Source organism: Nelusetta ayraudi, unplaced genomic scaffold (genome assembly GCF_046127955.1).
Source record: "Nelusetta ayraudi isolate G7.1 ecotype Tasmania unplaced genomic scaffold, CSIRO-AGI_Nayr_v1 ptg000017l, whole genome shotgun sequence".
In the NCBI taxonomy this organism is placed as follows: domain Eukaryota; kingdom Metazoa; phylum Chordata; class Actinopteri; order Tetraodontiformes; family Monacanthidae; genus Nelusetta; species Nelusetta ayraudi.
Window position 1 is genome coordinate 1911692 of NW_027466067.1, and position 16041 is coordinate 1927732.

A 16041-nucleotide genomic window follows, 5' to 3' on the forward strand; every position below is an offset into this window, starting at 1 on the left:
TAGGCGTTTAATGAAAGATCTAGATTGGTATGATCACGTTGCTTATTGTTTGCAAGAGCTGTACTAAAAATCATCACGTTTTACCTCACTTTTTAAAACCAGAAGTACAGGTCTGCAATCTCCTCAGTGCGGCACCCTCTGTTGGTCAACAAATGCCCATGATAGCGGAGGCGGACCCTCAAGGAACAATTACAGAAAGATCAGCCTGAAATGATGACTGTCTGTAAAGTGTGTCAGAATTTTAAGAGTATGTAAATTAAATAAACTACATTCTGTAATATACTTACTATTGTTGGATGTTATTTTTCAGTTCATGATCACCTGCAGCGTCTTCATATTTTGTACATACAAAATAGTTTACCCCCACTAGTTTACCTTGGACTAGATTGCTCCAAAACAACTATGATACTATTGTAAAAGCTGTGGAAAATGTCTAAAATGTTTTGACCACACTCGGCTGTGATAAAACATAACAGAGACAAATGATCAGTTTTGCAAATCCCAAGTTTTGAAAGCTAAAGAAGCTTGTTTTAAAAGAGCAATGTGCTTAATCTTTGCCACCACAGCATCAGTGCCCGTTTACAAATCAACTTTAAAAGAGAACACACAGACGACATGTCAAGACATTTATTCAAAATGATTCTTTCATTCACACTTTAAAAGCGCTTTCAAAAATGTACGACAAAAAATTCGTATAGACAAATTATTCAAGCTATGTGTGAAAGATTGAACTAGCGTAAATTAAGAAAATGCAGCATTTCAAATTTCGCAATGACAACAATTTAAATTAAAAAGGGTAAAATAATATAGCTGAGCTGGAACAATACAACTTGGTAACTTCATAGAGTCCAACCTTGACACACCGTTAATAAAACTCAGACAAATAGTCCAGCTACCGCAGATGGACTGGTAATCCATAGACTATGGGAGCAGCTCCTACGAGATGTTTCAAATAAGTAACTTGTCGTGATGGGCCCATAAAATGCAGCAGGGGAGCTCCCGGCTCGGCAGAAAACCAAGACTCCAACAAGGCTTTAGTGAATCGGTCCATGTCCCGATCTGTCACATCCCACAGGTTCCCCAAGATAAAGGGACTGATGAGAGAAGAGAAACCATAATGATTAAATCTGCAAAGACCTGATACACAAATGCAAAAAATAAATAAATAAATAAAATCACAACATTGCTTTGCACTACGAGAAATCAAGCAGCTGTTGTTTTACTTTACCATAGACTAGACAGACACAGAACAATCGTAAACTCAGATTGAATGTCAATCACGCCTCACCATCCTGCCATGAGGTAGTTGAGAATGATGCCGTGCCCTTCCTGATCCCCTTGCGCTGCCAGAGCGGCACTGCTGCATCCAAAAAGCAGAGCGGCTGCTCTCATCTGCAGGTTAAGGAGCGACTGGCCGTCAAGGAATCGTACACCAGCTCCGTGGCCCACATAGCTGAGGGTCCCCCGAGTGAGAAAGGGCCACAGTGAAAGAGAAAATATACTTTAAAACAGGCTAATGGAGAAAACCTTGTAATATAAAATTACAATGAGTAAAAATAAGCTCCACAACTCCCAGCTTAAAATATGACAAAGAAATTAACCAAGCTTTGTCTCAAAATATCTTATAAAATCTTACTTAATTTCACCACTAAGCTAAACAAAAAACGAATTCAAAATCAAACTCACATGTAGAGATCTTTTGTTGAAACGGCCTCCTCCAACTGGCCTGAGTCAGGGACAACTCCGCACACGCCCTCCCAACCTGGTTCACTTCAACGAAAAAAGTCAAAGATTAAGTGTGTAATATTTGGAGAGTTTGTCGTCAAGTGGTTGCATTTTAAACCGCAGCGTCTTTAACTCGCTGCCCCCTCCCGAGTTTGCCAGTGAACTACGGTGGCCTTCATACCCAAACCTGGATACCTTCTCAACTTTTTTTCCTTCGTTGGTTTATTTGAGGAGGTGAGCAGTCACCCTAAGTACTTTCAGGTGGGCTGGATTGTTCATATCCCGCTGCCTTCAAAATATGATGGTGCAAGATGGCAGCTAACTAGGAGCAAGAGCCTTGATCTATGTATATTCTTCTATACATAAGAGAACTGGGGTAGGATAACAAATTTACTTTTATTTTACTGCGATTCCACACTTTTATTAATGTATTCATGGGCAGTATGTTAAGCTTTTACCAATATAAAAATCATAAATTAAGCCAAATATTACACACTGGACCCTTACGTGGAACTTGGAAAGAAAACGCAGCAAAAAAAACCCCCAAAAAAACAAACAACTGGGTTTTCTGACTCCTCTTACCTGCTGAACCATTCCTTGAAACGGCCGCGGGACTCTGCTAAATTGCCGTCAGGGTCAAGCACATAGAAAGCCTGCTTTCGATCCACACCTTGCTGCTGGACCGACAGCGAGTTGACCTTGAACGAAAGATAAACTGTAAATACAAAAGTCGAGAGTGGGAATCAGCTGTGTTGTCCACAGATGCCCAAACTTACCTCTTTTCGAACGCACAGTCCAATCAGTGAGTGCAGGGACGGCATCCTGCTGACGGAGAGCGACTTCAAGACGCACATGCTCTCCCACGGCAGCTTCTGAAGGTACTACAAATGAGACAAGACAGAAGGAAGTATAAACATTTTGATTTTATTTTTTTTAACAAAAAAAGAAAAAAGAAAAAAAAAAAGAAGACAATTTCTATTGAGATTGCTCCACCTTTCAGTGGTATTAATCTAACCTTGTCCAAGATGAGTACCACGTGCTCTTGTGGCTCCTCTCTGTCAGTGACCTCAGCGACAGCTGCACGAAGAAGACGGTCACACTCCACATCCCAGTCTGGAGACAACCCCCAGGCCAGCTGGTCCAGATCTTCTTGGGTCATCGCAGGAGAAGCAGACAGCACAACCTGAACGCAGAGAGACACCGTAAGAGGTTGTTGCTTATGTGTGTGTGTGTGTTTTTCTAATGTGCAACAGAGCAGTGCGCCAGACCTTCAACATTTCCTCGCTGACTGTGACGCCTTCAGCTGACAAGGCCCTGCAAAGCTGCTGAGCCTGTCTGGGGATCTCTGGATCTGATGAAAGCGGCAAAAGAACGTTTCTCCAGCATCCCAACAAGGTCTCCATGTCTTTCAGCAGTTTCTGAAAGTTTTCAAGAAAATTCTCAGTCACAAGGTGGTCAGAACGGTTCTTCATACTTTTCATTGGCGCGCCTGGGCATCGGTTGCTCTGCAGCGGTAGCCTTTGCTCTTTGCAACTGACCTCCACGCGAGAGTCGAGCGCCCTGCGGCCCTCCCACCACTTGGATTTGTCATTTCTGCAGCTCACAGCTTTCTGTTCCACCAAAATGCTGTCCATCTCGTGCACCAGCCCACTGATGGGGTTCTGAAACAGAGGGTAAATCGCCGTCAGCACAGATCACACCCCCAACTTTGTGTACATATTCAGTGCAACAGCAGGCTCACCTGTTGTTTAGAGGTGGGGATGTGAACAGTGAGTGGAGTGGATCCCTTCTCCAAACGGGTCAGTATGATGCTGTCGCCCATCTGCCCAGGTTTGACACGGACCACCGACATCATGCAGACCGTTAACCCTTTTTTTGAAAGAGAGTGCAAATGAATGTGAGAAATCAGAAGCAGTGTGTAAGTAGTGGAAAAAAGTTTTCAGACAACGTAAAAATTTTACTCATTCCGAATTATTTGTCATTAAAGATTTGTTTGTGCGAGTTTCAAAAGTTTTGTCTGCATAAGACTATTAGCGCTTCACATCACAAATGCATGAGGTGTCAAAGAAAACTTCCCACTGCTGTAAAGCCAATGGGTCGCAGCGTGACGTGGTTCACCTTGAGGGAGGTGTTGAATCAGCCGTCCGAACTCTTCACAGAGGCTGCTCGGGAAAGAGGAGGAGTCAGTCGCCGGGAAGGAGACAACGTTCTCCAGCTGTGACAAAATCTGCGATGTGCACTGCTTGGACTTGTGGGCACTGGCGTCGTCCACGCTCAGGGAAGCCATCTTGTTGGATTCCTTTTTCAGCTTCCTGCCTCACACGAAATGTCAGCGAAGACAACGCGGTGTCAATCTCGAGTATGATCACATGACTAAAAACAAAACAAAACCAGGAAGACGGAAATGTTCTTGCCTGAGGGAGCTGGCTAAATGCCTGATGGAACGATGGCGACTTGTGATGCCCAGAGACTGGGCGTGGAGCATGGCTGTGGTGACGGGGCTCTGCTGGCCGATGGTCAGAGCCAGAAGGGAGCAGAGGATGGTGTAGATGGTGGGGGATGGGAAGTGATTGAGATCCAGCCAGGCTGAGAGAAGCTGCGACTGGATATCGTCCACAGAAAGATTGTCTGGGAAAGACAAACAATTAACAAAGAGAAGCAATCAAAGACAGTGAGATTCAGATTTAATTTTTTTTCCTTATAATGAAGTCGTGACTCAAATTTAATCCACAAAAAAAAACAAAAAAACAAAAAAACAAAAACAAAAAAAAACAGCCCACTTTCTGTCATGCCTAGTAAATAAATTATTAAAATTGTTGAAATTATTGAATTGAATTGTGTATCCTGCAGGGGTGTGAAATTAATCAAAGGCTAATGCAGCAACACTGACAACGAGATTACTGCACGACTTATTCATATTTTGTGTAACTGGTACGGATCAGTTTGATTCCTTTGATTCAATTAAAAAGGTAAAATAAACAATGGTGTGCGTGATAATCCAAGTTTCATCATTTAGTTGTAGTGAATTGCAACAAACAAATCCAAATAATGGTAAATAATACTAATCTAGACAGCTACTTGTGCTGTCCCTGCCTAATAAAAAACAACACTCAAGCGACTGTCAAGACAATATAGTGGATGAAAGATAAAATAATATCAGAATGAGTCAAACCCAGGACGTCATTCCAAATTGCAGCAGTTTAAAGCTCACCTGGCCTGGTATCCACATGAGACAGGTGGTTTTGTAGACGTTCAGCTCTCTTCAGCTCAGACACGGTGTTTCTCTCCACTTCACAGTTGATGTCCCGCCTCAATACCTCCAAGTCTTGATTAAGAACATGAGGGGGAAAAAAAACAAACATATACATCTTTGTCGGCTGGATATTGTGCGCAGTTTTGCAGTTTTTGCTGTTCCTAAATCCCATAGTTTAACTGTGCTCGAAATACACACCGGTGTTTTCTTTCAAAGCGTTGTCTTCCGTCTCCGTGTCCGACATCCTCAGCTGCTCAAAGCTCATGTCCAGAGCTTCGACAACATCCTCCTCCATGGTCCTCATTTTATCCGGCTCCATTGTTGAGTCTGCCGGTGCCTTGGCCTTGGATACGTTTCTCCGAGACGTTCTTGTCCTGGTTGAAGCAGCCTGACGGGCCGGAGCGGCTTCGTCCTCAGAGCTGGGCTGAGGCTGCGCTGTGCTCTTCTTACCCCTGGCCTGCCTCTTTGGTAAAACTTTCTGCACGGGCGGCTCTGGGACGGCTTTGCTCTTCGGGGCAGCTTTCCGCACTGCGGAACCCTTTTTGGCAACGCAGGGTTTCTCAGAGGTACTCTCCTCCATGTCGCTCTCCTCACTGAACTCCACCTGCCATGGCAGAAATTTAGTCAATAAAATTCATTCATTCAAACAGGTTACAATTCATAAGTCAGAAAAATAGGCCGTACTAATTAGATCTGTGGTTCTGAACTGGTGGAGTCTCAGGACCACATTTTTTCCCTCATCGTAAAGTTGCGACCCAATTTTATTTCACAGCACTCAAATTTATTCCGCAAAAATAAAAAATACTAGCCCACTTTCTATCATGTCTAGTAAATTATTTAAATTATTGAATTTAATTGTGTGTCCTGCAAAATAAATGTCCAACATTTTCTCTATAAATATTAGGGGTGGGAGAGAGAGAGAAAAAAAAAAACTTTTCACGCAAGTATCGCAATTTTTTGTTTCACGTTTTTTTTGTTCAAAAATCTTTTTTTCTTCCAAATTCAAACACTTCATTTTAGTCTGTTGAGCCCTGTTGGAAAAAGTTACCTCTTTTCTCCAGCAGGGGGCGAAATGTTTTTATTTAACTTTTCTGTTCAGAAACCTAATCATTCAACGGTTTCCCTGGTGTTAAAAATGCAAACTGAAAATTGAGAAAATCTGCAATATCGAAGAATCGCAACTTAAAATGCCCACAAAGTCGAGCCTCAATCCATGGATTAGATCACCCACCTTGAAAATGGATTTCTTTGTGCGTTTGGGAGCGGCGGGCACCGGTCCGACGTTCCCCTGGCCCGGCGACAACTCTTCGTACACTTGAAAGAGCAACTTGGAGGTGGTCCTCTGCGTCTTCTGCACAGAGCTCGGGGCTCTCCTGGTCTGGACTGGAGTGCAGGCAAACACGGGCACCTCCGTGTTGAAGTCAAACGCGTCCGGCTCCCTGCCAGAGGGCTTCGATCGAGCCGTCATGGGAGTCATGGGAGGCGGCATCTTCGTCGTCCTGGTCCGAGAGCTTTTCGCTTCAGTCTTGACCTTTGCGACCTTGACCGTCTTTGTTGGCTTCTCCGCTCTGTCGGTGGCCTCTGAAATTTTCACAGCCTCTTTGGTCTTTTTTTCGAGCGAGGGCAAAGGCGGTCCGGACTTGTGTTCTGACTTCAGCCGTTTCTTTGCCTTCGGTGGATTCCAGGTCCAGACGGTGGAGAAGAGCTCCTCTGGGGGGCAGCCTCTCTGGGCGGCCAAGGTGACCAATGACACGATGGCTTTAGTCGCCGCCAGGTTGGCTCTAATGGGCCTTAGCGCAGGAGACGGCGAGGAATTTGCAAATTTCATGCCCGCCTCCAGTATCGTCCACACGCCGCTGGCCTTGCTCTGCCTCAGCCTGAGCTCGGACAGAGCCATGCAGAGGTACACGCGGCCCACCACGTCGTCCACCAGGGCGGGCTTGGAGAACTTCTTAGCGGAGCCACAAGAGGGCAGCATCCGAGACAACTTTGCCCCAAGTTTGGTGGAAATGCGTTTGCAGCGATCGAGCGTCGCCATGTGCAGCTTGATACTGGCTCGGTATTCGGCGGGGTCGAGGTGGAGGAGCAGCTCGGCCTGCACGGCCGCCCAGCGGGCGGTGGCTCTGGCCAGGCAGGGCTCGGCGCAGCATCGGCACTGGCAGCCGGAGTCGTGCGCCAGGGAGGAAAGCCAGCGGCGGGGCGCAGATTTCAAGGGTGGCGAGCTGGTCACATCTCTCGCCACAGCTTCTTTTGCAATCCATCTGGTGGTCAAAACGCCCTTCAGGTCATCCTCCGACTCGCGAACGGGCGACTCGGATTTTTGGGCCGGCCGACCTTTCCGAGGTTTGATTTTAACCTCTGCCTTTTGCACCTCGCTCGGGAAATCTAGAGAATTCAAGAGTTTAGAGTTAGAGTCCAAATTAAACAGATCTTGCAATTTTGAACGCCACACAGCTGCATTGCATACAGCAGTGGTCAACAATGTGAATGAAATTTATTGGTGCAATGTATGCAATGCATAAATTGCATACATTGTTGCAATGTATGCTCGGTTGTTATTCTTTTGGAACCACACTTGCCTTAATATAGATTTGAAAGTGACAACATCTTAAAAATCAAATGAAAAAGATTTTACATGTACATGCATACACATGAAGCTTAGGAAAGTTTAGGTGCACATTTCAAAACTGTTCAATTCAAAAGTGTGTTCATGAAATGTAACAGATGTAATTTTGTTAGACATGCAGATGCCTGGATACGGCCAACATATATAAAGAGTTTTCCAAACCTGAGCAAATCTCAAGAAGGTTTCTGACTTTGTCCAAATCCAGTCGGCTCTCTTCTATCGCTCCTTTCATCAGCTCCAGTTCTGCCTTCATCACAAGCAGTTCGGCACATCTAACAAAAAAGAAAAGGTGGTGGGGGGGGGACAGCTCTTTTGTGTCAGTGTTAAACAATGCGTCTTGACAAAATGCTTTTTCTCTGCAAATGAGGGGAAAAGTTTGATGAACATGTTTCTCTGCTCTCTTCTCCTATCAAGTGTTGAGACATGCAACTCAATTCTGGTGAAGGTAACTCAGACAAAACCACATTGGATGCAACATCCTACTTTTAATATCACAACACTATTAGTTCTGTAAAAACAAATTTAGTTTATTTTTTCAAAAGCCTACAAATTCTGCATAAATTGGGTAAAATAAAAATAAAAATAAAAATAATAAAAAAATTGCAATATGTACATACAAAGTCGGTGCTTGCAGCTTGACAGCGAGTTTGAGGGCCTCTAGACATTGGAGCCTGGCATCATTGATGGTCCCACTGCTGCTTCGCACGGCAACTAGTTTCTTAGAGCAGTCCAAGAGCTCTGAGAGCAGCTGCCACTTCAACACCAGGTTGTCTCCTGCTCAGTGAGAGGCAGAAAAGGAATCAAAACAACAACAACCGTGGGGTTAGAAAACAAAAACACCATTTAAGGTGTTATGAGGCTTTCTCAATGCATCGGCAGTCAGCGTCATTGTGGGGAAAGTCACACCTTGATCGATGAATCTGGTTTCTGAGGTGCTGCTGCTGCTGGCGTAAAGGGTTTTCCCTACAATGGTGACCAGCAGGCTGCTTAGAAGTTTCGAGCTCTCATAAAGGCCAAAATCTGGACTGTTTATGCCTGAGACAATAAAAAGAAAGAAAGGAAAATACATGCATTATTCATTTTAATTTAATTCTGATTTTTATTCATTTATTTGGCAAAGGTTAAGTGTGTAATATGTGGTGATTTTTTTTTTTTTTTTTTTTTTAAGTAGAAACAGCGACATTAAGTGTTAGTGCTCTTTCACTCAAGTCCCGTTAGGGACTCTCTACACTCCCTCTCCTGAGCTTGCCAGTGAACTATAGTGGCCTGCGAGCACAAACCTGGACACCTCATCCACATTCTTTATTTGAGGACACAAGCGTTCAACCTAAATAAGAACCGCGCTGTCAGGTGGGATGGATTGTTCACGCCAGGCTTCCTTAAAATACTGCTGCGCGAGATGGCTGCTAACTGGGAGCAAGACCTTTGATCTATGGATCGTCTTATATATAAATAAGAACCACTCCAAGGGTAGGAAAAGCAAATGAGTTATTGTACTGAGAGTGTACACCTTTATTAGTGTTTTTTTGGGCAGTATGTTAAGCGGTTATCAATATGAAAAACATAAATTAAGCCAAATTTTACACACTGGACCTTTAATTTAATGACAAAGGATTCTCAGCCCCCAGCGGTAGGCTGCAGACCCCTGACCTGTGAACCAAGGCGCCAACTGACCATACTGTGTGAGGCAACTCCGCTGGGTTTGTGGCAGCGCAGTTGAGTCCAAAGCCAGATAGGAGCTGCAGGTGCTGAAGCTCCGAGCGCGAAGCATATACCAGCTCTTTGTCTGCTTCTGTTCGGGCAGCTCTTTGAGCACCTCGCACAAATACGGCAACCCAAGATCAATCTGACCAAACAGGAAACGGAAAAAGAGAAAGACAGAAAGCAAATGAAAAAAAGTTAATTCAAACCACAGCTTTTTTGGGCAACAGCAATAAGTTATTTTTTTTAAACAGCTGCATATTGAGATTATTTTGTAGGCACAGATCCGAGTTGGTCCATTGATAATATATGTGCTGTCGTTTGGCAACTTTCGATGCCAGAATGGAATAAAATTTTTTTGAAATAACTTTTGTCAATTTCTGCATAGTGTAGTTCTGATCTACATTACCAGCAATCCAAAATCAAAACATCACTGTTTAAAACTATTATTATTAGGATCGCAATAAGTTTTTATGTATACTAGTCAAGTCATAGATCCATTGCAATATTTAACATACTACATCATCCCAATATGACGCAACCATACACAGAAACAAAAACTAAAAACCTGTGACATACCTGGCCAGTGTTATAGTAACACTGAGCTTTTAACAGAAGCACAAAGAGAGACAAAGTTGAACGTTCCTCAGTCGTGGATTGCGGTGTTAGGAACTTTTCTCCCTCCTCCAGCTGATTCTGAGAGAAGAAGGCCGAGGTCATGTGACATGAAAGTCCTTACATGAGAAAATCAAAATCAAGAGGTGAAACACGTTTGCTGTAAATGACTACAAATACCATTGCAAGTTGAGGTGCGCCCAAATCAAGGAGGATGCTGGCTGACTGACACAGGGCAGTGATGCAGTTGTGGGTGTCGGCAAGTTGTCGAGCAACTCCAAGCATGAGCTGGTAGGATCCCAGAGCCTTGAGTGGCTGCGAGACATGGATTGAATGGGTTTGGACACCATGTGGCACACATTACATTCAACACAGAGTGGTTTACAAGAGGTTTCTTACATTTGATCCTTTTCTGTCATAAAGAAATGCTATAAATTCCTAAAACGTACTAAACAAAAAAAAAATAACCTCTTAAAAATCCTCTTGGAATATTCTCAGGTTTTTAGAGAAAAAACAAAAAAAAGCACAATGCAAGAAAGTCTCCTGGACAAATACAAGGACATTGTTTGTCGTTACCTTTCCCATAAGTTTGAAGAGAGCTGCCATGACAGCGATGGCGCTGCACGTCTGTTTGGGATTTCTGACGACATTCACTTTGCCACTTTTCAGAACAGAAGACCATTCGTCCATCGCCCTCTCCAGAGGCCTGCATTGTTCTTAAAGTAAAGTGGTGTTAGTTCATCATCTTTCACAGAGACAGTAGAAACAAATCAGCAATCTGTTCTTGCAGTAAAGAACTGTAAAGAAAAAAAAAGAAAAAGGAAAAAAAGTCTCTACCATTTTCTGACTCCAGGTTAAAACACAGCCCCTCGTAGATGGAGTTGCTGTCCTGAGCCTTCTGCTTGCTCTCAAATTCCAAATCATTGGTTCCTACTGGATTGGCCGCACTCCACTGCTGCTCACGCAACCTTCGCCGTTCCCGATCTTTGTCAATAGCCTGACACAAAACACACACAATTGGAAATGAACACAATAGACTACAATGCAAATGATCCAGTTAAAAACTAAAACGCATAAATACTTTTTGTTCACTTTCACAACAGTGATAATTAAAAAAACAAACAAATGGTTGCTCACCTCCTGAAGCTTCTTCTCCACGTTGCAGATGTAGTGCCACAGCAGGGCGTGAGCCTTCTCGTCCTTTAGCCTGTGAGCGTTCTCTGCCGTCAGTGGCTCTTCTTCAAACAGCCGCAAAGCTTCATGGGTAAAGTCAGTGGCTGCGCTGTGATCACAAGTGAAAATTATGAAGACACGCTGGTGCAATCGTCCGCATTTTCTTCTTCCCATTTAAATCTATACAATTATTACATGTTTTCATTAACTTTAGAGTTTATTCATCAAAAGCCCCTCCCGCCCCCCAATATGTCCCTTTTCCTACTAATACAACCTGAAATACGTTAACTTTTTATTACTCTGTTGTACATCATCATATTCTTGAAAAAAAAAAAAAGATGACCCTGGAAGATTTTTCTTCTTCTTACCAGTCAGTCTGCTCGCTGAAATCCTGGTAACAAACAACTTTGGCCATCTCGCACAGATAAACGGCTCTCAGGTGGGTGTGGGAGCTTTCCTCGTGGCAGATGTCCAACAGATCACAAAGCGTATTGTAGCGCTCCTGGGCTGTGTCCCCGGGCACCTCCTTGTAGGCACACAGTTCCTCCTCCAGGAGGCACAGCATCACTTGTTCATCAGGGACGTCCTGGCCAAAACCATCCCGCAGTGTCCTGGCGAAAGGTTAACAAGACTACATTTTGAAAGTGATCTTCACACAAATCTATTTTTCAAACCATTCCACAATTTGAAAAAAAAGAAGAAAAAAGAGCAGAATTGCTCCGTACCTGAGACGGACGTCCTCGTCGGAGTTGCGAGCGGCGTCGGCCTTTGTTTTCGCCCAGAGAGAGACCGGTTCAGACATGTGCTCAGTGATTTTGTCCCCAAGAGCCTTCAGCCACAAGATCACCCAGTCCAGCGCTCTTTCCAGCTTGCCGGAGCGTCGGGAAGTTTCTACGGCGAGCATGAAGGCGCGGCTCAACTGAGGAAATTGAGCAGGTGACAAGAAATGAGAAGAACGTCCCGCTTTTTTTTTTTTTTTACGAAAGTAACAAATCTGCTCGTAAGATATTATAAAAAGTGTCGAAAACAATGGAATTTGCAAGTGTATTTACAGCCTTGACTCAATGTGTGAATATAAAGAGCTTACCCTATCCACCGAGAGTGAGGTGTGGCCATTTCTGAGGTGGGATTTACAGAGAATCTCAACAAGTGTGAAGGCCTGGTCGTAAAGACGCCGATTGTACAACCCACAAGCGAAGTTGCTCACAGCAATCACTGGAAAAAAAAGAAAGAGGCAGAGTTGTAAAAAGTGAAAAAAATGTGTACAAAAATGTATGATCCGACTGTAGCTTGCAGGTTTGAGATGAAAAGTTACCTGCTTGGATGAGGAAGACTTCACTCAACAGCTTCTGCAGCTCAGTCATCATAAGCCCAACTGTGGCCTGACAGTAAAGAACCACTCTGTCTAGTGTGTCTGCGTCCTCCAGCTGAGACAGACAATCACGTGACGCAGAAAATGTTACTTGTTGATTATTACATGATTTTTCAGCTTCAAATCAATGCACATAATAATGAAAGCCGGCTCACCTGTGAGGCAACCATGCTCTCCTGGGCAAATACGAAGCCCAGGTAGACGTTGTAACAGAGGGTTTGTTGAAGATTACTGGCCTCGGTCTGGGGAAGTGAATTCTGGACAGAAAGTAAAGCAAAATCAAAATGAAAGGAAGCTGATAAAAACATGCAATCTCAAATAAATATATTAAAGAGGTGCAGGGCCAAGACAATGTGATAAAAAAAAAAGAAAAAAAAAGAAAAGCGTCCATCTTAAAAGATTATTTAATAATTGGCTCACTTGACAGGCATGTAGGACCAAACACAATTGTTTCAGATGGGACACTTAAATGTTGCTGGGCGTTTTTCTTTTTCTTTTTTTTTTTAAAATCAAAACCAAAATGAAGCCTTTTAACAAACAAAACCAATCACAGCAACTTCTGGAAATTCAGCAACTGCACTTGCCTTCTTTAGTGTCTTTAACAGCAGTTCTTGGTGCTCCTCCAGAAAGGAAAACCAGGATAGCAGCATCGGTCCAGTTAACTTGTTGCTGTGTCCACTTTCGACAACCCACACCACAAGTCTGCAACCCTCCAGGACTGAATGCGCTTCTTGATCTCCCAGGTCGGATGGCAAAGACCTCAAGGCTCTGGCACACTCTGTCAAAGCCTGGCAATTATCGCCACCGCTCTTTAATGCAGAGTGAATTTTCACCGCCTGTTTGCCTAGAATGATAGCTGTGCACTGAAAGTCAGCATATTCCTTGGCTCTCCTTTCAAAGTCAGTCGCTAAGGTGGTGCCACGATGATGAAGGCCAACTTTACAGAGCAATTTGAGGAAAGTCAGCACCATCTCAGAGAGCACAAGCAACCTTGGCGATGAGGAGTCACTTTTCTCATGACTTTGATATCCAGTCAAGCATCTATTTATGAGCGTTTGCATTTCATCCACAAGGAAGGCGGCATCATCCTCGGATGTGGCTCTGCAACAGTTCTCAAATTCTTTGATAGCATCGTCTGCATACAGGGGAGCTTTGCAGATGACGGGACTTGCACCGTCTGTGTTGAACAACAGAAGAAAGCTCAGCGCTTGCATCTGGCCGTGGAGTTTGTCATGAGGGTTGATGTATGTTCTGCCTTTGTAGGCATTCCAGAGACTTGGGAAGCAGCTTTGCACCAGGACATAGTAATGTTCAGTCTGAGGGCCATAGGAAGAAATGTTACCATTGACACAGTGCATCCAAACATGTTTGGATTGTGCAATAAACAAATGAAAATGAATAAATAAAAAGCATACCTGTTCTGTTAGGAGGAGCCTGTTATAAAGCAACTCGCCTACATGACTGCAGAGCCTCGGCGTTTCTCGTGAGCTTAACTTCTTGACAATGTGGAAGATGATCTTTTCCATATACAGGGGGCTGCTCTTAGTGGCGAGGGAAGTGGACATGTCGTATCCACGAAGGGCGAGCTCCACCAGCTCCACCAAGGAAGTGACATGGTCCAATTCAAGAGATTCAAGTCCAAGTTGATGCAGACAGGCTCTGATAATCCGGTCATACAGCGTGTGACCAAAATGGCATGGTTGACCGTTAACGTAGGCCTTAAAAAAAAGAAAAAAGAAAGAAGAGCGAGATTATTATAACAAAATATTTTGTATTAAATATATAAAAATATAGACATCGACGTTTCTGCTTTGTGTGCATATGCGCATTTTCATCGTGAAGCCAAGGGAAACAACTCGCGTCTGAATCAGACAATTCTTGATGTTCGGCACTGAGTCCTTCGCGTTATCTGTGCTTACCTGTACTTCTTGAATTAAAAGCTTCGTCTTTATCACGGACGCAGTCCGCTTGATGAATTCCTCAGCTTTCAAACACTTCATGTCGACAGTTATGAAAAACAAGCTAGTTTCTTAGTATTTCGTTTCGAATTCCTTAAGAGGAGCGGTCGCGAGAGAAAACGTTAGCAACACCATGACAAAATTCCTTCCGTTAACGTAACCGCCGGGTAGCGTAAGCGACAGCGAGCAGTCACTCACTCTGGTGCTCGTTTGAACAAAATAATCACCAAACTGAAAAACGTTGAACAATCTCGGGTCGGGACAGTTGGTGATCAACAAACCGTAAGGGACATACAACTTTCCGCTATCATGAGAGCAGCACACCCGCGCATGTTTTTGAAAGGTTTCTGATAACCAATCCGATGCTACATCCGCTCCGAGCCGGAAATAAATAGACTGCTGGGTATTATAACCGTAAAACATAGTTAAACCCACAACGATTTATACGATGCAAAACTCTAACATAACGGGCAAGAATAACCAGAAAAGATTGAATAAAAACTGGGGAACGTAATTCTTCACATAATAGAAACATAAGCATAGCTTGTACATAAAACCCCAAAACATTTCCAGACCATTACCACCAGAGGGCAATAATTTCCAATCGCTCGTTGTTGACCGCAGTGTTGTACAGTAGATGATGCATCTTCTATGTTTATAAGTTGTTTTTTTTTTATTGTTTAAGTTTTTTGTGATTTTCAAGGAACATATAAAATACAAGGAATAAAAAGAAGAAGAAGAAAAAAAGGTGCAGGTTCATAATACATACATTGTTTTTTTTTTGTGAACATGTCATAAAAAAAAAAATCATACCATGCAAACAAAAATAAGAGTCCAAAAACGAAGAAGTCTGGTCCAAAAATAAAAGAAATAAAGTGTTGCATTCAGTTTCTGGTTTGTCTTGTACAGCTTCAAAAAAAAAAAAAAAAGTCCCATGAGCTCGCTCTATGTTCTTCTTTGCTTCTCAATTCATGAAGCATAGCTTCATAGGATGCTGTCTCCACCATAGCGTCCAGCCATTCCCTTAGATTAGGGGTTACATTCGTTTTCCACTTTCTTAACAGTACTCTGGAGGCAGTCGTCAGACCCACCATAAAAACAGAGAATATATTTTTTTTTTTGACACATTTGGTAATTAAAACCTGTCAACCAATAAACACATAAAAGGAGTCAGGGGAATAGTTAAACCAGCCCATCCACTCAGAAAATCCACAACTTCGACCCAAAATTGAGCTACTAATGTACACTCCCACATACAATGCAAAAAAGTTACCACTCTTGTTTTACACTTCCAACACTTATTGTCCTTTAACAGTTTCTTTCTATGTAATCTTACAGGGGTGTGTGCTTCTCTTACATATTTCCCACAGCCTGCTAATATATCAGGCCATTTATCCTGCATAAGATTTGTTCCCAGATCCCTCTGCCACAACAACTTCACATTAATAGACCCCCCACTTACTGCAAGATTTGTTAGTTTATAAAACTGTGAAGCTGTGCAGCGCTCCAATGGCATATGCATATAATCCATAATATAATTCTCTGAAGAATTACAGACAGACAAAGATTTGAAACAATTCCTGATATGTAAGTATCTCCAAAAATGTTGTTTCCCTTT

The 16041-nt window shown here is 43.2% G+C and overlaps 1 protein-coding gene across 1 annotated transcript; it reads right to left on the reverse strand.

The window, feature by feature from the left end:
• Nucleotides 1–613: 613 nt before the first annotated feature.
• Nucleotides 614–14779, reverse strand: espl1 (extra spindle pole bodies like 1, separase). Its single transcript, XM_076024641.1, has 31 exons — nt 14385–14779; nt 13881–14183; nt 13050–13781; nt 12621–12722; nt 12409–12520; nt 12181–12308; nt 11819–12012; nt 11462–11704; nt 11058–11202; nt 10758–10917; nt 10497–10636; nt 10101–10235; nt 9885–10001; nt 9279–9450; nt 8511–8639; nt 8222–8378; nt 7767–7876; nt 6210–7363; nt 5177–5582; nt 4937–5050; nt 4140–4353; nt 3844–4037; nt 3467–3594; nt 3264–3386; nt 2994–3143; nt 2741–2908; nt 2502–2606; nt 2308–2423; nt 1687–1770; nt 1289–1453; nt 614–1094 (listed from the first exon to the last, which is right to left on the reverse strand). The coding sequence occupies exons 1-31, from the start codon at nt 14463–14465 to the stop codon at nt 893–895; spliced, it is 6483 nt and encodes a 2160-aa protein (XP_075880756.1). The 5' UTR covers nt 14466–14779; the 3' UTR covers nt 614–892.
• Between the last annotated feature and the right edge of the window lie 1262 nt (nt 14780–16041).

What these genes read in the sequence shown, in the direction of transcription:
- espl1 (XM_076024641.1), bottom strand. Translation starts at nt 14,465, where the DNA reads ATGAAGTGTTTGAAAGCTGAGGAATTCATCAAGCGGACTGCGTCCGTG. An exon ending in AGTCTTCCTCATCCAAGCAG is followed by an intron (nt 12,309 to 12,408) that starts GTAACTTTTCAT and finishes TTTTTTTTCCAG; the next exon opens with TGATTGCTGTGAGCAACTTC. An exon ending in TTCAAGGAATGGTTCAGCAG is followed by an intron (nt 1,771 to 2,307) that starts GTAAGAGGAGTC and finishes TTTTCGTTGAAG; the next exon opens with TGAACCAGGTTGGGAGGGCG.